Source organism: Gallinula chloropus (genome assembly GCF_964237585.1).
Source record: "Gallinula chloropus genome assembly, chromosome: 1".
NCBI lineage: Eukaryota > Metazoa > Chordata > Aves > Gruiformes > Rallidae > Gallinula > Gallinula chloropus.
The window spans coordinates 115,005,538-115,029,170 of NC_140085.1; the positions used below are offsets into that span (position 1 = coordinate 115,005,538).

Genomic DNA, 23,633 nt, shown 5'->3' on the forward strand with positions numbered 1-23,633 from the left:
CCAGGAAGGCTGGGCACTTCTTGCGTGCACTGCTCTCCCTCCTCCTGCTTCCCAGCTCTATTGCTGATTCTCTGATATAGTAAAAGCCTCTTCAGTCCTTGCCCTTTAGAGGGCATCTCTCCTACACCCAACTACTTACCATCTCCTCCTGGAAGTCCCACGTACCTGGCCCGGCAGCAGGATTCCTCGCAGTATAAGCTCCCCACGTGCTTTCCGCCTGAAGCCCGCTTTGCGGAGCTTGTTTCTGGAGGTGGCACAGAACGTGCTGCGCCCTCTGGCCGTGTGTAATCAAGCGGAGCGCAGGGAAATTGAGACGTTTGGAAGCAAAATAGCTAGCATCTGCAGAGAGCGAGCAGCCCCGGAGCCAGCCAAGCCCTGGTGTCATCGGCAGAAGTCTGCCCTTTCCAGATACAGGATTCTGCAACGTCAGCTGAGGAAAGCACTCGTTTTTATCACAACGGGGAGGGGGCCCATTCTGCTGTTGAGATTGACTAACAGTAGCAAAACGGCACCCTTCTCACCTCCCACTCACCACAGGCAATAGGTGACAAGCTCTGCTAGCATGTCCTGGGGCTGTGATGAGTTACCCTGTGGGTAACAGAGCAGATGTGTCTCTCCAATGCGTTTCCCTCTCTGCCAGCACTCAGCATCTATTTAGATGCAGAAGCAATTCTGCGTGACTCAGCTGGCCAAGCGAAGGCAACGACTGCTGAGGAAATGAACAGCACTGGCATCTGCTGCCTACATCATCCCTCTTGCCACTCACCACCACCTGGCACCATCCTCTCCGCAGAAGTGGCACAGCTTCTCAGAATTGAGATCAATTGTCATCTGACATAGGACTTCAATTTTAAAGTGTTCTCCTATACAGCTCTGAGAGCTTCCTCTCTGCCTGGAAGATCACGGTCAAGCCATAGATTGGGGCTGTTTCTATCGAGACCTCACTCATGCTCAATAACTTAGTCTTTCTGGCCTCCTCAGTGTCTTCTCCCACATGCCCAGGTATCCGGTCCTCTCTTCTCACACTGTAGCTTGAAGTTGTTTGAGACCAAGGCATTCTGAAACCTGGTGTTTGCAAAGCACACAAGTCATCATGAACTGGTGAAAAACTAATCATAGCTTTTAACCTGAGCAGTTGTCCTTCCCTCCTCCTCACAGCCTACACATCTGCAATGGCCCTCAGCAGCCCTGATAATCCAATGAGCAACATACCCCCAAAGCAGCACAGCAACACCTTGTTTCAGTATTGACATCCTCCGACACAGAAACTGGGCTATGCATAAGATGTGTCCCAAGGTGGCTTTGGCAACATGTCAGGTGTATACAAGAGGTAAGAGCAGAGCCGTATGGATGAGTTAATTCATTGCCATGCACTATGGAGAGGAAAGATTGGATCTTTACTACTGACCAGCACAACACTCCCCCAAAATGATGCTAGATCCTTCCCTGGATGGTTCCACGGGCTGACAACGTGTAGGAACTTCTTGCTGGATGTCTCTCCCACATAACGCACTTGGGCAGAGCCATTAATGGGCATAATGTACTGCACCTTCCTTTTAGTCTCATGTAAAAGTTTTGAGTGCTAAACCACTTTCCTTAATCAGCAGCGAGCCATGAGAACTGCTCCTCAGCAAGTATGGGCTGGAACACTGGGCCGTGCTCAGGAAGATTTCTGACCTACCTACGGGAGCTGTATTACAGCTGCACTAGCCTATAATTAAGGTTGTGTCAAAGTTTCCATTCTATAATGCTGCCCTGGAAGGAGAGAGTATCCAGAGCTGAAGGGACCTAGAAAAGTCACAGTTACTCATCACATTGCTTGGGGCTTTTGTTTAGTGTTTTTAAAAATATTTTTAAAAAATAATATGAACATTTCAGTACACCTGAGATTTCAAACTGAAAAGCTGGCCATGGCTCACCCAAATGAATAGAAGACCTTAATGTCAGAAACAACAGCCCCATGTCCCTTCTTGAGGATTTCCCACAGCGTAAGCTGTACTTTTTTTTCCACAAGTCTGAAGTTTTTCATCTTGTCTTTCCCAAAGAGGAAGGTGGCACATGTGGGGCACTGAGAAGTGCTGGAGAGGAAATCTGAGCTGAGCTGGCTCTGTTGTCCATGTCAAATTCTCCTTGTTTTGGTTCCTTTGTACAAGCAGATGCCTCATCTCAGCCTCAGGAATTTCTTTTGCCTCTCCTTTTCCATCCGGGTTAGGACACAGGCAGAAGTGAGAGTGACGGTGTCAATGTGTGACCTGAATTGCCTGACACTCAGCTACCCTGCTCACTAGCCCAGGCAGCCCCGAAATAGTGGCAGCAGAGTCCCAGGTGGGGTCTGATGAAGCTGTCTTCTTATGCAGGAACCAGACTAGATAGAGGGACAGTGCGCCAGCTGTCTTCACCCCTTTCCCTACACGATTGGCTTGAATCAGGTCACAGATCACACAACCATCTCAAGTACAGCAGGAAAACAGGAAAAGACACTAGTGACAGCTGCTCAGCATTCATGCTTCCTCCCAGTTTCCCAATTCCAAATCAGTTCACCTTCTCCTAGGATGTCCTTCTGTCCTCTATCTGCCTCTTACCACCTTTTCCATCACAGCATGCTCCCTTCTCTTCCCATTCAGTCTGAATGCCACTTGCTCTTCCTTAAAATCTCATGGAAAAAACCACCAAAACATCTGGAGCGATGGACTTCAGCACACAAAAACTCTTCTTGGAAGCCTTTCCCATCTCTGAAAGAAGTCCTGCTCACAGCTGAGGAATTACAAACCTAACCCTTTCGGTCTTTAGACTAACTCCAGTCCATTTAAGAAGTGCATCTGAAGACAGCTTAGGCAGCTACCAGACAGGGCCACCTTTTGTTCCAGACAGAGCCACCTTACACAGACTGGAAAAGCAATTACAGGCAAGACTTTACCCTGCAGCTTTTTTTTTGTTGTTGTTTCTTCTTGTCCCCTCAAAAAGAACAACTCTTTCCATGCATCCTTCATCATGGACAAGCTTATTCGCCTTCATCCAATAGTTCTGAAACTGAAGGTCAAAACAAGGAAGATCCTGTAATTCCCTCTCACAAGAGCTGTATTAGCAGTGTATTCTCCTTGCATACTTTGCCTCCTTTGATTGAGAAACAGAGTACACATAAAGCATCTAAACAATATGTTTGAGGAATAAGCACTCAGCTAAACAAAAATTTCCTTGCAGCCTTTAGAGTTTACTGACTGGCTGCTGCAATTCTCAAGAGACCAGAAACGGCACTTTTGGGAACAGAATCACAAGGTTGGAAAAGACCGGTGAGATCGAGTCCAACCATACCTGTCCTCTACTAAACCATATCCCTGAGCACCTCATCTACTCATCTTTTAAATACATCCAGGGTTGGTGACTCAACCCCCTCTCTGGGCAGCCTATTCCAGTGCCCAATAACCCTTTCAGTGAGGAACTTTTTCCTAATGCCTAATCTGAACCTGCCCTGGCGCAGCTTGAGGCCATTCCCCCTCATCCTACCACCTGTCACTTGGCTGAAGAGACCAACACCCACCTGAGTACAACCTGCTTTCAGGTAACTGTAGGCAGTGATAAGGTCTCCCCTCAGCCTCCTCTTCCCCAGGCTAAACAAACAAACATTTGAATGGGACATAAGATACCAGAGGGACACTGAGAAGATGCTCAGGCAAAGTGCCAGCTGACTGCTCATTTGTTTGGCCCCACTGAGCAGGGGATCAACCCAAACAGAGGCAAGTCCCCCAGCCCACTACACAGAAGTGCATCAGCACCAAAAACATTTCAGTCACGTCTGGGCATGACAAGAGCTTCAGCACCTTCCCTCTTTGAGCCACACCAGACCACTGGGATTAAATTCCATTTCACCAAATGGGCAAAGCCTGAAGAGTGGAAAAGAAGGGGTGTAAAAGGCTGCACAACTGCCTTTTGTGACAGCCAGGTATCTCCCCGGCTCACATAACAGCAACCAACTGATCATTGCTTTACTTATCATAACCAAGGTTTGATCTAACATGGTTTAGCTCCAATCCCGGAAAAGGCCAAAAAAATTCCCTGCTGCTGCTAACATCTCTTATGTGGCTGTTCCTCTGTGTGAGCCTGACTAACTCACACAAAGAAAAGCTTTTGGGTGAACTCACCTGTTTAAGCCAAATACACTCCATGAATTAGCATTGCTTTGCAGAACAAAGAGCTGGGCACCTGAACTTCACCGTTCACATCCGTGACCAGCCAGTTCCCGCTGCATGTACCCTATGTGCCCCTTGAAAGCAAATGGTTTTAAGAAAAATAGTTTTCTTTTTTTCCCATAATGCTTGAAACACACCTAATGGCGATGCAGCATCAGCAATTTTTACTCTAATTTATGTGGCACAAAGTTGAGGACAGGACAGTCAGTAGACCGAACGATAATGTGATGCAAGCAAAACTATATCCCAGATAGTTTCTGTTCTCTGGCATAAAATCATACCCCACCTTTTACAGGTAGCCTCAGTGTTGGTTACACTTACCTTTGAGTTGGGGCACTTTAATATGAAAGTTTGACAGATTACCACCTGTCTGAAAGGGAGAATAAACAGGCGTACACAAAACTACAGGCATCAAGCCCAACCACAAGCCTGCGATGCATGCCAGCCTTGCATACCAGCTGCTTCTGTTAGGCCAGCACTGCAGCAGCAGCTTCTTTTCAGTGACAAGTGACTTCTCTCCAGTGAACTGCTGCACCTCAGCATCAACATCCCCCACACAGAATGCTTCGGCACAGTCGACATGGTGGAGGAACAGGATGCCGCTGCAGAGGGGCCCAGACAGGCTGGAGAGATGGGTCTGTGCAAACCACATGAAGTTCAACAAGGCCAAGTGCAAGGTCCTAGATGTGGGTTGGCACAATCCCAAGCACAAACCATTTTCTGCCCAGCCTGGAGTTGAGAGCAGCCCTGAGGAGAAGGACTCGGAGGTGTTGGTTGGTGGACAAGCTCAACGTGAGCTGGCAACGTGCACTTGCAGCTCAGAAAGCCAACTATGTCCTGGGCTGCATCAAAAGTACACCAATGATACAAAGCTGGGAGGGGTGGCTGACACGCAGGAACACTGCGCTGCCATCCAGCGAGACCTGGACAGGCTGGAGAGCTGGGCAGGGAGAAACCAGATGAGATTCAACAAAAGCAAGTGTAAAGTCTTGCACCTGGAGAGGAATAACTGCTTGTATCAGTACAGGCTGGGAGATGACCTGCTGGAGAAGAGCTCTGTGGAGAAGGACCTGGGGGTCCTGGTAGATGACAGGTTGGCCATGAGCCAGCAGTGTGCCCTGGTGGCCAAGAGAGCCAATGGGATCCTGGGCTGCATCAGGAGGAGTGTGGCCAGCAGGTCAAAGGAAGTGATCCTCCCCCTCTACTCTGCCCTGCTCAGGCCCCACCTGGAGTATTGTGTCCAGTTCTGGGCTCCCTGGTATAAAAAGGACAGGGATCTCCTGGAGAGAGTCCAGAGAAGGGCTACAAATATGATTAAGGGCCTGGAGCATCTCCCCTATGAAGAAAGGCTGAGTGAGCTGGGACTGTTCAGCCTTGAGAAAAGAAGACTAAAGGGGGACCTAACTAATGTTTATAAATATCTTAAGTATGGGATGCAGGGGGAATCGGCCAGCCCCTTTTCAGTGGTCTTTGGAGACAGGACAAGGGGCAATAGCTCCAAGTTGGAGCACAGGAAGTTCTGCACCAACATGTGGAAGAACTTTTTCACAGTGAGGGTGACAGAGCCCTGGGACAGGCTGCCCAGGGGGGTTGTGGAGTCTCCTTCTCTGGAGATACTCAAGACCCGTCTGGACGCCTGAGTGATATGTCCTAGGGAGCTGCTTTGTCAGGGGGGTTGGACCCGATGATCTCTCGAGGTCCCTTCCAACCCCTACGATTCTGTGATTCTGTGAAAAGAAGTGTGACCAGCAAGTCAAAGGAGATGATTCCGCCCCTCTGCTTTGCCCTGGTGAGACCCCACCTGAAGTACTGCATCCAGCTCTGGGGTCCACAGTATGAGAATGACTTGAAGCTGTTGGAGTGAATCCAGAGGAGGGCCATGAAGCTGGTCAGGGGGCTGGAGCACCTCTCCTGTGAAGACAGGCTAAGAGAGTCGGGCTTGTTCAGTCTGGAGAAGAGAAGACTCTGGGGAGACATTATAGTAGCCTTCCAGTACTTAAACGGGGCCTACAGGGAAGAGGGAGAAGGACCATTTATCAGGGAGTGTAGTGATAGGCCAGAGGTAATGACCTTAAGCTGAAGGAGGGTAGATTTCATTTTTTCCTAATATATAATCTATCTTCCCTGTGAGGGCGGTGAGGCACTGGCACAGGGTGCCCAGAGAGGCTGTGGAAGCCCCCTCCCCGGCAGTGTTCAAGGCCAGGTTGGATGGGGCTTTGGGCAACCTGGGCTAGTGGAGGGTGTCCCTGCCCGTGGCAGGGGTTTGGAACTAGATGGGCTTTGAGGTCCCTTCCAACCCAAACCGTTCTGTGATCCCATGATTAACTCCATATTACAGTAGGAATGCTTACTCACATACAGGCATACCCAGAGATGCAGGGATTCAAGTATTGGAAGCAATTCACACTGGATACACATTCAGTGTGCTTTTCAGAGGTCATAAAGCACAAACCGCACACACGGAAACAGAGATCTTCAAAACCTGTACTGCCTCCTTGCAGCCTTTAACCAAGCTGAGGTGTGAAGCAAGACTACCTTCCAGTAGTTAACCTGCTCTGGACAGGCAGATTTCTTAGCAAGTTGGTCCAAATACTTTGCATATGTGAACTTTCTTTCATGAGTGGTATCAACGAAATTACGCAGAGCAGAGTGCGCGACATTGCATCTTGCTGCTAAAACAGCTTATGATTACCTTCAGAAAGTATTTTGGTATAAGACTTCTATACCCCACAGATTATTTCAAACCAGCCGTTTTCAAAGGGATCAGAGACAAGGAATACTGTACTTCTGTGACCTACCAGCAAACTCTTTCCTTTTCCACATCTACTGTTGCGATGGGAGCCTTAGCTGGAGGTGGAAGTTGTAATTTTATTCAGTGGCACGCAATGACATTGCTTGATATTTAGCTCCACCTATGGGCACCTCCTCAAACCTCTTCCAATTCACCAGAATGAAACCATTTACTTACGCTTTAAGGCTCTTAAATCACACCCGTCTCCCCTGCCTGCCAGATCCAACGAGGAAAAGAAAGGAGATGCACAATTGCATTGAGAACTGCATTGAAGTTCTGATGTGAGTTATTACTCAGATCATACAGCACACAAATTGGTTCATGGAAAGAAATGAGGGAAAAGAAGGGGAGAAGCAACCTAGACAACTGCATCTTAGAAATGAAAAAGCAACAAAAAAGCTTCAGGACCTCTTTCTGAGAGAATATACAAGATTACATCCCTCTTTTCCAAGGCACTCCTATTGATCGACTTGTTTAGAGTCATGAGAAAGTCAGACTCTTTTATTTTTCCTGATGAGAGGGGCTGTAAGGAAACAACACTAAGATGACTTCACCAAAATCTATTTAAAAGCCTGTCAGGTTTTGAAAAATGCATTTTTAAAACTTTAGAAGAACCATTACAGCAAAAGTGTGGAAGAGATCTTAAGAATCAGGTGATGTAAGTTTATGACCTAAGGGAGAAGGGAAAGTAATGATAGGATTTTGGCAGAGACCTGACAGCATATGCTTTCAAGCACTGGAATGCTCAGGGGCAGAGAGCTTTCAGGGGAGCTCCAGAACATGCCTAAATCTAGCAGCATCCCTAGGCACCCCAAAAGCCCAGCAAATTCCCACAAAGGAAATTAAATTCTAATAATGGTAATGTCTACTTGAATGACGCTTAAAGGACCTCTTCACTTTTCCTCTTGAGTGCTCCTACAGGCTTGATACTGGAGTAACTCTCAAGATTCCATCAGTCAAGAGACATAAGACAGTGGCATAAGAAGACCCAAAGACAGACATACTTTCTACCTCTTCCTCCAGATTTCTGCAGTACCTCAGTAAACCCTGTTTTGCAAAGCCCTTAACCCTGCAGCTCCAGATAGAAAACTGAGCAACATGGGTGAGCAAAATACAGCATCAAATGCAGGTACTCTGAGACAGATGGAGCCTGTCCTGACTAACAAGCATAACAAATACAAAAGTAATAGGTGATATGCATTAAAAATGATGCAAGACAAAGCCCTGCCAATAGTCTAGGGCTCTTTATACATCTCTTTATCCTTGCACAAGCTTCTCCTCGCTGGACCGGAAGCGGTAGAGTAGAACGGACACCATCAAGGTTTCCAGAGATTTGGACAAAGGTAGATAGCAGCAGCCAGCATCATGCTCACAAGTCTGACTTGTCCCATGCTTACAGAGGTACTGAAGGTATTGCAAGACACCCTGTGAGGCCAGGTGGCCAGAGTTACAGCTGCACAGCATCAGAACACCGTACAACAACCTGCACCAGCAAAATGAAGGGCAAGCACATATAAATGACAGCAGGAGGGATGCAGCACAGAGCAAATGGAAAATCAGATATACTTTCATTAGGATTAGGAAAGACAGGGTATGACACCTCAGGCACTAAGTGAACACAGAAAAAGCCCTCAGTTACACTTAGAGGTTTCTCTCAAGGGGGATGCGGTAGTAATGGGACCACAAACAAAATGAATCCCAGGCACAACTTGAATAGCAAGATCACACACACAACAACACACACACACACTCAAAGCACAGGCAAGTCTGCACAAACAAAAAGGTAAGGAGATAAAGAACCTGCATGGTAGATGGTACACGATGAACTCCAGTGGAAGAAAAGTTTAAGTTGGGAGAAAGATACAAGCCCCAAAAAACTCCTCCCCAATCAACTGACACGCTATGTAAAGGACTGAGACTATGAAGCGCAAGCTGTAAGTACATAATCACTCCGAATATGAATGCCATTACTGATAGGCTCCAAATCTAACAGAAAGAGCAGCACCAGACTGACAACCACTGAGGAAGTTCCCACCGGCGCTGCCCCGTGCTGCGCTGCCAGCACACGAGACCGTCGCAAATCCTGTTACAGAGCTCTGCAGCCACAGACAGCACGCTGTGCCTGCCCTTGGGAGAGGGAAAAAGCCATTGCAGAAAAGACCTAGGAAATGCTTGTAAACCTCAATGACTCTCAGTCTTTTGGAAATACTGAGTAACATCTTGTGGAAGAAGGGCAGGGGTGAAAGGAGGAAGCAACATTAGGAAGAGCTGAGGCTTCTTGAGGTGGTGTTCAAGAGGCAGAAACTTCGAACAGAGAGGGTGGCACAATTGCCCCAAGTGCCAAAGTGCCTCTGTCTTTTCCTTCACCTGTTTGACTCCCATCATTTCATTCCCTTTCATACCTCAGACATAACATGCCACAGTAAAAAAGCAACTGCCACTTACCAATAAATAAACAAAGCCAGACAACAGAGATACTATAATTTAGATACATAAATACACATCAGTTAAGTGACAGAAGGTTTGAAGTGTGATAGTCATTAATGGAAATTTAGCCATCAATGGAAATTTTGGCAGAGAAGATAAATCCAGTCCTGCCAGATCCATCCTGTCACCTACTTGAGTCGCCACTGCAGTCCTGCTTTTTTGACAGCGATGTACAGTATCTTGGGGGGATCTCTTGTCTTTGCCAGTACTGGTTGTTTTGGTTTCCTCTTTTTAGACATCCAAATATGACTTATTAAAAGCTTAAAGCAGGCGTAATTTTCTGCAAAATGTTTCTAAAGGGTGCTGGGCCACCTAGGATAAAAGGAAGTAACCTAGAAGCAGTGCAACGACTGAACCCAAGTACTACTAAGTGAATGTCTAAATAGCTTCCAGGGGAGTCTATGCTTAGAGCCTTACTATCATTTCATGTGTTAGGGACCAGAGGAGGGTTTAGGACATACCAGAACAGGGAAGCAAGCTTTATGGACGCAAATCCCAATTTCAAGTTAAAGAACTTGTCTTCCCTAAGACATTCTTTCTCCAGCCACAAAGCAGAACTTGACTAGACAGGTGATTATGCCTGGGGCAAAACCTGTCCTCTACCTGTTAAAATGGTACGAGAGCGAGCTGCTGGCGTTCATTCCTTCCCCACCCTCGGCAAGTCTGGACTGCACAAGGAGAACAACTAACACATTTGTCCAGTATTTCAAAGTTACTACGCTCACTGCTGGTCTGAAAAACAAAACCCTGATTAGAGATGGACTTTATAGCCTTGCACATTGTTCAGTGACCTTGGTAACACGTAAGGCCCTTAACGAGACCACGCATGCCCAAATGCACGATCTGGCAAGAGGGGTGGTTGTCACTGAGCCCACAAGTTTCGTGAAACAATAACGCTACTGATCACTCAGGGATTTACAGAGACTGTGCCTGCTGTCCTCACGCAGAGGACAAGTAATAAAACATGAGCTACACTTCCAAAACCACAAAGGTTGCCAGGTAAAGCAGGATGGCTCAGTTGGAATGGCTACCACCCCTTCCAACTGTTGCCAGATCACTTAAGGACCAAGTTATTTCTGTTTCACCATGCAGGAATTCTCCTGGATGGGCCGGGCCTGCTATTGATAAGCAGCAGCACTTTGCTATTTCAAACCACTTCTGTGTATAGAAAAGTTTCTTACAAGCATCAGTACCTCCCAGTCATATGCAGAGAAGAATGATGAGTGTTAATATCAGTAACACCTTTCTGCTGTGAGATTTCCATCCATTTGGAGAGTGAAGCCTTCAGTGCACTCTTGCCTAACATTTTGCCACACAAAGCCATTAAAAAAGCTGATACATTTTCCTGTTTCCAAGAGCTTTAAAAATAGAACGATTCATGTTGTAGAAGAATCCTGGTAAGGATATTATGAATGCAGAGGGATTATTCTAGAATAGTAAGATGTTGATACCTTTATTAGGAAGCAATAGGCATAGAAGAATGAGGTTTTAACTGGAATATTCCCGGCTGTATTTTATTAATTAGCAGATTCTCATACTTTCATTGAGATCATGTGAGTCACTTAAGCAGAAGGCTGGAAAGCTTCTCTGAATAAACTGGTTGGTAAGGATGTGACCAGGAACAATATTCTTACCTTCTTCAAATCAGAAGTGTTTGGAAGCTTAAAGTTCAGGTTTTGGTGCAAGATCTTCAACTAGTTTCATGCACAAATACCACGACATGTACAAGAAGACAACAAAATATTTTAATTTAAATATGCCCCATACTATACAACTGTATAAAATGCCAGCTAAGCATTCATTTGAACAGAAAAAGCAAGCAGCACGCTGCAGTAATGATAACAGAAGGTGGCACACGCCAGGATATACAACCAGAAGAAACATGTTACTGCCTCACAATCTTTGTTTACAATTACCATCAGAAGGGGAAACCACACTGTAACGCTCCCAAGACCTCCATGGCTTCTAGTGCCCACCTTGATAGGCAGATGACAGCGTAGGAGAGTGACAAAAGCCATATGGTATTTAAAGTCCTGTTCTTTTCGGCTGAAAAGTAGCACTGCTCTCTTAGGATTGCTAGGAAACAGAACGGCAGCTACCTGGGTTTCTAAGGCAAAACCAAAGCCTTGACTGGTAATCATGGAAAGACAGGAAAAAGGACAGAGCAAGAATTATTCCAACAACTTTAAACTGAATGGATTGAAACACTAAACCCAGTGGTAAATTCAGAAACATGGAGGAAAAATTTGGAAAGGCTTAAAGGCAGCTGTGGCAAGCCTACAGAGTTTCTCTCCGTTTTATTTTGTGTGCTAATAAGCAGCACACGTATCCAGCTGACTGCTACTAGTAACACAAAATAACTTCATGCACCCCATGTCCATAAAATAGGGCTCCAGCCATACGTGGCATTAGGTCTCTTAAAACTGTCACCACAGAGACAGTGCCACCTGAGGTCGGTCCAAGGCAGACACCAAGGACCAGCGTTTGTTTCAGTGTACAGGGCACACCAATCAAAACAAGACCAAAATGACAAGTTATTACTCAAGTTTGATACACTCCTGCTCTCTGTAGTCGCAGGTATCAGATTCTATTTTGCTCTGAATAATGACAGGCCTGCGGTAACACCGCGTTTACACCACGCCACAGCTTGGAATGGCTTACTTATACATCTTACTTTTTAAATATATATTATTTGTTTAAAAAACAAGGTGTGAACCCGGACATTTAAGTCAACACTTGCTTCAAATGGCACAGAATGGATTTCTTTTTAGTAACACCAGCTACAAAACTCGTTCTCAGCCCAACTGTGCCAAAAGCAAGCCAAGAGAGAACCACACTTTGATTTCTAAAAAAACATGTGGAGAAGCTTCAAACATACCCTTTCTAAAACAGCAAGTGATAATTTTTCCCCAGATACCAGTTCTCTTAAAAAAAAATACTGAAACCCATCTCAAAGTGAGAGAAATATCCATTTTAAAAAACAATTAATAAAATACCCTTCTCTGCCACCTTTCTTCTCTGAACTCCTATGTCGTGAGCTACAGTCTTTAAACACTAACATATAAAACCCCCTAAAGCTTCTCCCACATATACCCCTCACCTCAGTATGCATCACTGCTTGGCATTAAGCGTCTCTAAATACCAGCTCGTTTTGGAAGCAAAGCTAAGAAAGTTTGTATTTATGGACATACAAAGCAGTAGAAAAAGATACAAGTGTGCAGCTCGTAGAACAGTTCACACCAGGAATGGACAAGGAAAAGGCACTCCGTCTCTCTTCGCTGCTCTACACGCTGTGTGCAGTTCTCCCACCACTGTTAAACCTCTGCTCACAGCAGTGCAGATTCACAGACTGAGTAGAGTTCACAACTCTGTTACCATTTTTTTTTCCCACTGAAATATTACATTGCTGTGAATATGCAACATTAACTTTATTTATATATTTAAGAGTTCTTTTTTTTTCTGAATGAGAAAGTCAAAACTACTGAACAAATGTTATTGAAGATATAAATTATTTAAACTTAAATAATTTAAAGTCAACTTATTTAAACAACTTTCCTATTGCACGTTTTTCCATTACTTTGCCAGATAAAACCCTATATAGGCATTTAAAAGGTTAAAATTTTAAAAGCACACAAGTCACATAGCACCAAAATAAGGTGCCGAAGAAACTGTATGCCTGCTGGAAAATGAGTGCCAATAAAAACAAATATAAATATATAAGTATATACACATCTAATAGTAAGTCCAGGATGCTGAGATAATAAATATTTTAAACAATTTCCCAGATTTCCAGAAACATGTGAGAAACTATAGAAAATAATGCAAAGTTACTTTAGAAGACCAAGAATACACATGCACAAAAATCTATTGTAAGAAAAGTGTTTACAATTCCCATACTTAAATCTTTAAACCCACCTCTGTTATCGCTACCTACTCCACACAATGACTAGTCTATTAGTTCGAGGATTTACGCGAGTCAGAACAAAGAAAGCTTCCCCCAGTTGCTTTAGAATGAAACGGCCTAAGTAAGGTACCCCCCAAAAAAATACACCTAGGTTGTCCGGTTACGTCTCAAAATGTCGTCTTCTGCCTATCTTTTGTTCCCAGTGACCTGGGAATGCACTCGTGACATCCGTCAACCCCGCAGCATCAAAAATAAGGATGAAAGTTCCTATATTTTTTTTTCTGAGCAAACTTATATTGGAATTTCTCCTACTGTAACTGCTGCTGTTGCCACCAAACCCGTGCCCTGCTGTTTCCGCAGTAAATGTTTCCCTTGCGTGTGTTTAACTTGTAACCCGTGGAAAAACATCAGCAGCTCAACTTAAGTGGGTAGGAGCATAATCTGGTCTTCTTGTCTGAATAATTTTTGGTTTGGGTTTCTTTGTTTCTTCTTCCACATCGTTTTCCTGGTCACTCTCACATACGTGGACGACAACACTGGGAGTCGTATCAGTTGCAGCATGTAGCTCATACTTTTCTCCTGAAAGTTAAAATAGTAACAAAGCTCATTAAAAAACATCCATTCTGTAGAAAAGTATTGAAGAAATCATTAAAAAGAAAGGAATACATAAAAATGTGTAAGTAACATGCTGATGACAAAAGCCTGATGCCACAGCGCATTAGATGGTGCAGGCAGGTGCACTGCCAACAGTCGTGTTTACCATCCAGAAAGTATGTGGGTTGTGTTCAACTTCTCTCAGCTGATTCTCTTAAAAGCAATTATTTAAATTTAAGAAAGTGTTCTACAAGACCAGTCATTAAGTCTTCTTGGCAGATTTTTTTAAAGTGTACAAGGTTATCTACCTAACTACCTACGTAACTACCCATCCAACTAGCCACTGTTTTCCTGAACGATGGCAAAACCACAGAATTCCCTTCCCTCCAAAAACTTCCAGTGTCAGAAAAGCTGAATGCAGTCAGTTCCTCCCACCTCACACGGAGGTGCTCCAGCACTGTCCCAGCACTCTGCAAGACAGCTGAACTAGACAGTGTGCTTCATGCATGTATGCTGTGAAACACTTCAGATACAAACACAGCCAGTGCACAGAAGTGCTAAAATACAAATCTTAATCATTGCTGATCTGAAATGCGGGGTTTTTCCCCCCTAACATAAAGAATTACTTTTAAATTTAACTAAGCGTTATATAATTTTAATCTTACTTTAGGTCAGGGAAAGAACAGCCTATTTCTTTTCACTGCTTCCTTGACCAGCTTCCCTTAATGTTTTGTCTTGTTACTTTACACTCATTACTCTCCATGGGAGAGTGGTCTCTGATAGAATGACTACAGTGATTTGCACATCAGCTGTTCAAGGGAGCCAACGCCTGCAGCAAGCAGCACAGTGCTGAGGCTCTACTGAGAAAGAAGTCTCTGCTCTGTCTCAATAAATTTAGGAAGGGGAACTGGCACAACAAGCAGATCCATAGGGGGAAAGGCTCTGGCCTCCAGCTCTTCAGAAACATACAAGCCATTGTGCTGGAGTAACTCCTGCTTGCTCCTTGGCATCAAGTGATTAACTCCATGTTCCAGTGAACATCACATTCAAGAGGTATGGCTTTACAGGGCTCACCATTCACAATACGTATGAAGAACCTGATGGGAAGAGGGATCACAGATCTGCCCATGAGCTTAGGGCAGGGCATCTTGAAATGGAACTTTCGGGGGAAAAGGACCAACTTGGACAGCTTAGTATGCCCTTAGTTAGTTATTTTAATGCCTACATGTTTCTTTTTGGCATTACTGAAATTAAAAGGAAAACTTGCAGTAAAAAAAGCAGGTCCCTCAGAGCAAGCTCTGAGCTTTGATAAACTTAGTAAGCTGTGAAGTTATTTATTAATTCTACATATTTCATCAAAACCAAGCTCTATTCCAGCAAACACCGTCTGTGATAAAAAACATTTATGATGTCAGCAGCATTCTTGATGGATGGTTTTAGAGACCTACACGGAAGCTCATCTGCTTAGTTTACATATTTCAGGATAAACAAATGATTTGTGGCAGCATTCTGTATCTCTACTGTAAGTACGAGTTTGTTCTTTCCATTATAATTCACACAGCTTTTAGAAGACGGTGTTTTTATGTTAAAAACTGGCAATAATCTATCCCAGTTTTTATGCCAGTATAAGCACAGATTTTTGTCTCTCCACAAACCGCAAAGGGATGAATTTTCCCAGGTAGGAAGAATTCCCTTAGTGGTTTGTGAGGTGTGCCTTATTCTCACTGGAATCGTCAGGTATCACCAGCACTCAGTCAACCATAAACTAACTACCTAGAGAGCTGATACACGAGGAGCTCAAAGTTCTGCCCTACCCTCTTCCACACCCCTTACTACTGACTTAGTAAGACGTGTTCCCTACGCTGGTTGGTAAACAGGTATATAAAAATGCCGTAGTAAAACGATTCAGACCACAGTTTTTATTCTCTCCGATACCACTGCTACACGTGGCCACTTTTTCCTCTCCCCTAAACTTAACAGTACAGTTGCAAACAAGTTAAACCACACTTGTAGATTTTTGGGAAACAATTTGCACCAACTCTCGTTAAGAAGGTTGCCTTAACTAAGTCTAAAACGACACCAAGAGATGTGATCATTAACCACTGAAAAGCTGAATTTTACATGTATTTTTGAAAGTAGTATTTGGTTTAAGAGAGAAACAACAGGTAGAATTGTTTCCCCTATCTGAGGTGCTATGTATTTTTAATAAACAGCATGGTTAGCTGAAATGACAAGGAACTTATGGGATGGTGCTAGAAATACAGGTAAGTATGTTCTTAATATCTCCTTTAGTTTGGACAGTGGGGGGGAAATAAAAAAAAACCACAACCTTTTCCTTCCAGGATAAAGCTATCTCAAAGTTTCCAATAAGTTGCAGCAGCTGAAAATTAGAAGGAGCAAGGAGTGGCAGAAACTTCTCCCTCTTAACTCCAAAAGAAAATTAGGATGATACTGATAGTTTCCCTCCTACGCATACCACTGTCTCAGATGCAGAGATAATTCTAGCACAGAGCTACACAGCTGTTAACTGGTTCCCTGTCTTAGTCTGAAAGAGGACTTCCCCATCCCTTCAAAAGGTACGGGACTACATGGTTGCCACTTTTTAGGAAGCTGCTTCTTGAATATTCTGATGAACAAGCTAAAATATCATGCTCTCTACAAGTCACAAGACAAGTCACACTGTGGAGGCCTGAGCCCTCCAAGCAATCCCAAGGAATTACTATGTGTGCAATAAACTGCTGTTTACTAATACTTCTGACATTACAAATTTAATTGGTAGACAGTAATTCATTTGAGAAATTATAGAAATTCAGAAAGTTTAAAAGGTGGTGTACTCAACCAAAGCTCTAGTGTTTCTACTCCTCCTTACCTGGTCCTAGCTTGGATATAGCATATAAAAGGTCATAGTTAATGACTGGAGTAGCGTCTTCTACTTGCTTCCAATCAACAGGTGGAGAGGCAGGAGGTGAAATCAGAAACTGTTTGTCTGGATTTGGTGGTGCCAAATGTGAGCTTCCGATGTGCAAAGTCTGGAAAAAGCAGCAGAGCCAAAGCTGTTTCACTACTGTCAATGAGCCCATCGTTCATGAGGAATTTTAAGGTTTGGATAGATGTTATGCTGTAACAGGCACTCAAGGTGGCAGCATGTAACTATAATTTTTGAAGAGAGCTACATGAACGACCCAGGATACGAAATACACCACATTCATTAACTCTGATGAAACATGCAATGAAGTATGCATCTTCTCATTATGGAGCTTCACAGCAACTTCACCAGAAAAATATCTGCCCTTAAAGTACTGAAGTAGGAGGAAGCTGGGTATGGGCTTTAAGGCCTAATGACAAATGGTGTTGAAACTCATTACCACAAGAGAGAGTGGTGAGAATTCTAGAAGGTATATAAATAAACTGGCTCCTTCAGGACTGTCCCTAGGGACATCTGAAACAGACACACACAGATTAATTTTCCCATTAAACTTCCGGAGGAAAACACAGAGAAGCTACCAAAAAGCACCCAGATCAACAGAACCTGAGAGTTTCGCTTCTTTAGCGGCAGAGGCTAACCAGCTGTCGGGCTGCACTGGTGGTGGTCTCCAAGTACCAACGTGCACTCAACACACCATTCCCAGTCCTGAGGGCAGTCTCGACAGGTGGAGTTCTGAACGTGCAGCTCTACCCTGTGGATCCCCTTGGATATTACTTGGGCGCCCATGGGTACTGCTGGCAGAGCACACTCTGCTTCCCCCGCCCCCTTAAACTGTGCTGGGCACTATCATCCACTCCTTTTCCCCAAGGTTATCAAAACAGTACAGGGGGAGACATGCAAAACGCATCAACAGCCCCCAAATACTCCTAGCTTGGGAACAACCTGTGATTCTCTAATTAACAGTGTTCATTAGTTGATTCTCTAATCAGTCTGAAAAAGTTATCAGTGTTCATTAGCATGACTGAAGACTTGTGGAAGCTTCTCTCAAGTAAGTTCTGCTTTAGTACCTTTACAAGGATAATTAGAAAAAGACTTACCTGGGCAAAATACAGTTTTATTTCCTTTCCAAGGAACTCTGTCTTGTGCAGCTGGATTCTGGCATCTGCTGCCGATAGAGGGTTACTGAAATTTATTCGTACTCTTTTGAAGCTCTTAAAATACTGAAAGGTGATATCTCTGTCGTAGGTTCTAAACAGTGATTCAAATTTGGCCTGAAAAGAAAGGACCAGACAAGGAAGTGAATATTCAATAGTCTACAAGAAATGCAGAAATAAATTGCACTTACTGGTAGGGGCATACTACTGCTCATCAATATTGATGTATTTTCAACAGCTTAGATTTCTTTTTCTTCTTTTCTCTTTTTTTTTTTTTTAATGATCATTTCTAACCTATCACTTGTTCTCTCTATGGCATTTTTCCTCCTTGTTAAAAAACAGATTACCATTAATAAGTGTTGGACACGATACCCTGATTTGGTGACATAATTTTAAAAAGTAGTATTTGTAAGATATTAAAGAGAAATGCTTGTCTTACAAAATTAATATCCAAAGGCCTTGAAAAAAGTCTGCCAAGCGTGCCTTTGTCTAAGCGTGCAATTTTCAAGGAAACCAGTTTTAATAGAGAAAAATGAAAAAAACGTATTTGCAAGCTAAATGTAATTTTCTTCAGTGACTCAGCATGCATAATCAAGTTCATTAACATCTCCTGCTTTAATAGCTGCTACTTTCATTTAGGAAAATGAACTTCTTACTACTGAACTCTAGTCTAATAGCCTCTTCTATTTCAGGAACCAAATTCTAAAAAAGCTCCCACTACCTTTCCTAAAAAAACCTGAAGCACTAAGCCTACAGCTCCTGAAGGGCCTTTGACACACTTTCTGTTTTGACTGTGTGGTAAGGGTAGGAATAGGATCAATGCCTCCTACTTTCACAGGGCTGTAGCCTAGTCGCTTTACTGTCTGTGGCTGTGTGACAAGTCTGAAGCACCTCTACCTACAGCTGGCTACCTCCATGTTGACTCTGGGCTTGTGCTCCTAGGGCATCTATGCAAACCTGACTTGGGTATTTTTCATGTAATTTATAGGAAGAGTGCTTCCACTCTGACTTCAGGACACCAGAGCAAAGAAGCAGGAGGCTGTGAAGCTGCCATGCCCTTGCAAAGTGTTTCAAGCTCACATTGAGAACATCGTAACCAGGCACAAGCCTTCTTTCAGCGGTGGCAAAAGATCAAGCATTCAGATTTCAGATATTTTATCTTCACAAAAGCTAACTAGGAGTTCAATGCAAAGCCAGAATAAACAAGGATATAAAATTACACTTCTCTTTTTTTTTTTACTGTTGCATTTTAAATTGGTAGAAAAAGCATTAAGATTACATAAGGTGATAGTGATTACTTAAGAATTATGTTCTCTTTTCTGAAAAGCTCTGCTCCACAAGCTCACCACAGTTGCACACAGAACCACTATATTTCAAAGACATTTCCAAAACCAGAGCTGTCCTGCTTCTTGCTGAGCCACACTTAATGTTCTTCAAAACGGGCTCGGAAACAAGACCAGGACTGAAACAAGACCAGGACCCTCCGCACACAAAGCCTGTAGTTGTCTGCCTCCGGAGAGGGCACTGCATTTCAAAGCTCACATTCAACACAAACTCAGACAGAACCTGCAAGATCTATGCACTATACATGGGGGTTTTTAAAAAATGTGTGTGATTAGAGAGAGATCATAAATGTCCCACCAACAACATGACGCTGAACAAAATGTTATTTTTTTCCTTAAAGTATGCTAGCAGGCAACAATTCACTGTAGCAGGACTGGATTGCCTACATTATATTAATTTTAATCAGCTTAATATAAATCCAAGGGGACTTCTTAGAGTTTTAACATTATGCTCTTAACTACAGTACCAACCAAAAAACCCCAGGAAAAGTAAGAAGCGTACTATAAATTATGTCAGTCTTACTACCAAAATTATCATCTAAACATTTGCTGGAAATGCACAGGCAAGGGAAGAATACTCTGCACAGTCAAGGAATTCTGGAGCTAAACTTCTAATAATTTTCAAGAACTCCCAACTTAAGTTCTAATAATCTCCAGAGTTAAGACTCATTCATAATGGAGCACACTGTTACAGACCTGTAAGACCCAAGACCCTCATCTCAAACCACAATCTTCTTACAAGTCAAAAAAGCTCCCGAGGTATGCATATCTTAAACAGCACCTACATACTTCAGCATTCCAGCAGCTCACAGCAAGAAAACATGAAAGATAAAGCATACCCTTGTTTCTGCTTGATTGAAGACATCGCTATCTGCCACGCAGGCAATCAGAGAGCTAAAACTGTAGTTAAAATTTCTGAAATGCATGTTGTGCTTTGCCAAAGCAACACTCGCTCTCCCGCAGAAGCCAAAGACTTTTAAGGAAGCCCTTGGTCCTGCAGGCAGCGTTTATAAGGGAAACAAGTCCAGCCCCTCAAAGAAAAAAAAAAAAGAAGAAAGGTTTCAGAGCATCCTGTATATGACAGCGAATTCCTGAACAAAGTCCTGCATGCTTTGAGGCAGTCAGGAACAAAATGTAAGCTGCGACTGGAAAGAGGTGACGTCAGCACGTTAGTCAGCTTCCCTATGCTAATTACCAGCGCTCGGGAGGATGGAAAAAACAGCTGAGGTTTGCACAGCAGCTGCTTTATCGAGCCTCTTGCAGCATAGTTTCCACTGGTAGTAATTCCATTCAACGCTCAGACAACATGCTCTTCACTGGAATGGGACAACCCATCTTAAGATGGAAAATGTTACTGCTAAAGGACCAAAGTCTAGAGTAATAGGCTGTAATTAGCCAGGAGGAAAATTTCAAGACTTCAGAACGGAAAACAAATCCCTCAGGTCAATGGCTTTCAGTAATCTTGTGGAAAAAATACAGGGACTGAAGTTTAGAGATTAAGAGGAATTGATTTGGGAATATACTTTTTTCCTCCCCATTACAGTGACAATTCATTTTGAAGCTTTCTTCAAAGAAACTAGATGGATTAATGACCAGCCTCATTTTATTACAAACTCCATATGAGCCTCAAACTGTCGAGGTTTTTTTAGGTTTAGGTTTGAGATGGCTGGGGGGAGCTCCATCAAAAAAAGTTTTTAAGAGACAATCTGAACTACTGACAGCAGTGATGAGGTATGAAACCTACTTTTCCGACATTTTCTGGTTTATCTGCAGCCCAGTTTCAGAACGTTTCCCAAAAAGTAACACAAAACACAGGATTTGGGGTGTGTTGGTGGGGTTTTTCTTTGGGGGGGTGTGGGGAGTGTGTGTGTTTGGGAGGGTTTTGTTTGGGGGCTTTTTTGTTGTTTGTGTGTTGGGTTTTTTTTAATGAGGAGTCACTTAAAAAAATCATTACCCTTTAAAGTAATATGCTAAAATTAAACTGAAGCTTTTAGAAGCTATTTGGAACTCTGCTATGCAGCTTCAGATCAAAATTTATAATCCAGTCAAAACTGTAAGTGCATTTAGTTAATTTTCCTATAACATGGGACTATGACATAAGCATCAAGTTTTACGAAATATTTGCAAACAACAGACAGTCATAAGTTAATATTTAATCATGCATAACTATTCAAATCAACAGTCTTATCAAGTGATATGGGCTGTATTTACTTGCTTAAAGTTAAGGATGCTTATTGTGCCACAGGCTAAAATCCCCATTTAGTAGTCAAACTCTCTGCTATTATAAAATTAGAAGTTACCTTCGCCTTAAAGAGGACTCAGATCAACTTCCCAACACCCTTCCTTGGAATCCCTCACTTAACATTAAGCTCAACCCAGGAAAACAGAAGGTGCTCTGAAGGACAACTCAACAACTGGTGTGGTGAGATTAAACTCAACTCTGAAAGAAATTAATTGGTGACAAGGCTCCAATGCTCCAGGAGCACCTAATATACCAGGTGCCTGAAGGATGGAAAGAGAGGAAGAAAGAGCAGCTCCCTTCTCCCCAAGCTCCCGGGAAGACGGGATGCAGTGTGTATCCAGTCACTCAACACTGCTGAGATCTGGACTGGGCACACATACAGTGAGAAGGGATCTGAGTTCCAAAGCTCCTGACCTGCACCCAGAAACACAGATACTTAAGAAGAGGATTCATAAACAGCTGCCATGCCAAGCAGTGAACCACCTGAGCTCACACAGAAAATCACGCCGAGTATGTCTTGAATCCTGCCCTTGCCCAGGAATTAGGTCACCAAGTGTCTTAAAGACTTCGGAAGTGGAAGCACCAGGCATGACTCCACAGACCATCAGGATGCTCATCTGGAAAACATGGTCATGAATCACCTGTGCACAAAAGGAAAACACGCTTTCCACATCCTAGGTGAATACTACAGCTACTGATAAGAAAGTAAAGAAGGTCCCCCCTTTAACCTGCTACTGAGTCAGAGTCATTTGACATACTCTGAGGCTGCCGAGGTGACCGCAGCATCCCTGCGCGTGACAGAGGAAGGGTATTTCTTTTGTATAGCCTCATCGTAGGGTCTGCACAGGAGCCACTTTGAGCTGCTCAAGAGAAGAAAGCCCTTGGCAGCCCAGCTGCAGACCTTTATATAGCTAAGTGTGTCAAACCTTCCTAGCAGTCCAGCAACTGTGAAAGTCTTCAGAAGGCCTATTTTGGCATTCACAGCTTAAAGTAGGACAGGTAGATCCTAGGCACTTGCTTACCTCTGTAACTCTGGGCTTACATTTTTTTTGCCCAGATATCAGGAAGAGCAAGACGTTAAAAATACCTCTGACTGCTATCCTCAACGCCACTTACACATCACCAAGGCCCAAAGAAAATGGCTTTGCAACTCTTACTATGGCCATCCTTCAAATATACTTTGTCACCTAAACCAGGACCACAGCCTGCTTCACTACTGTGTTAGCTGTAAACAAGCCGACTGTTTTTTGAGAACATTTAACACTTCACAAAACAATTTTTTCACACTGTGTTCTCCAGACTTAAAATAAACATTGTGTCTTCTACTGATAAACACTGGGGTTTACTTTGTCCATTTAAAAGACAAAGAAAAGTAACCAGGTCCAGTCTGATCCATTATCATAATTATTTTTGTTAAGTTTGTATTACCAGTCAGAAACAATCTAGACAAAAAAAAGATGGTCCCATACTAATATCCCTTGCTATGAATGGACTGAACTGAGAACTAATATTCTGAGAAAAATAACACAAATCACTTTAAAGTGGTCTAATATCCTTACTGCTCAATCAGAACAAAAAATGCAGTCTACAATGCCTTGATTAGATGATTAAATAAACTACCTTGAATGATAATCCCCCCACACAAAAAAGGGCTCGTTTTCTTAAAAGAAAAAAAAATAATTCTCACTACCCTGTGCTCTTAAGGCAGCAGCATTATTTGAGAGCCCTGAGATCCACTGTAGAAACCAAGAGTCAAAGTTACAAAACCACCATTACAAAATCCTGACGGTGTTGCAATGTTTCTTCTGGGGTGTTCAGGTCCTGTAACATTTGTTAATCACATACTAACAAACTGTCTGTAAAGAGCACAGCAAAACTTCTGGATTTGATGTTCTGATACTATCAGAGTACTGTTTTTCTTCTCTCTTGCCTTCAGAGAGTTTGCTCTCTGAGACTCCCTAGTGACCTACAGAAAGAGAACAAGGGCAAGGAGATCACCCGCTTA

At 43.3% G+C, this 23,633-nt stretch overlaps 1 protein-coding gene across 2 annotated transcripts in view; it reads right to left on the reverse strand.

Annotated features, from left to right (window-relative positions):
- Window positions 1–11,188: 11,188 nt before the first annotated feature.
- The window catches only part of RCAN1 (regulator of calcineurin 1), a 42,926-nt gene continuing 30,481 nt past the window's right edge, over window positions 11,189–23,633 (reverse strand). Inside the window, exons 1-4 of one of the 2 annotated variants that reach the window (XM_084278272.1) lie at window positions 20,226–20,488; window positions 17,987–18,160; window positions 16,833–16,992; window positions 11,189–13,948 (exon numbers count right to left, since the gene is read on the reverse strand). In XM_084278272.1, coding sequence (XP_084134398.1) covers window positions 13,785–13,948; window positions 16,833–16,992; window positions 17,987–18,160; window positions 20,226–20,312 — 585 coding nt within the window. In that variant the 5' untranslated portion in view covers window positions 20,313–20,488 and the 3' untranslated portion in view covers window positions 11,189–13,784. Of the gene's footprint in view, window positions 13,949–16,832; window positions 16,993–17,986; window positions 18,161–20,225; window positions 20,489–23,633 lie in introns of those variants that run through there. The other variant, XM_084278273.1, reaches the window with a different exon arrangement.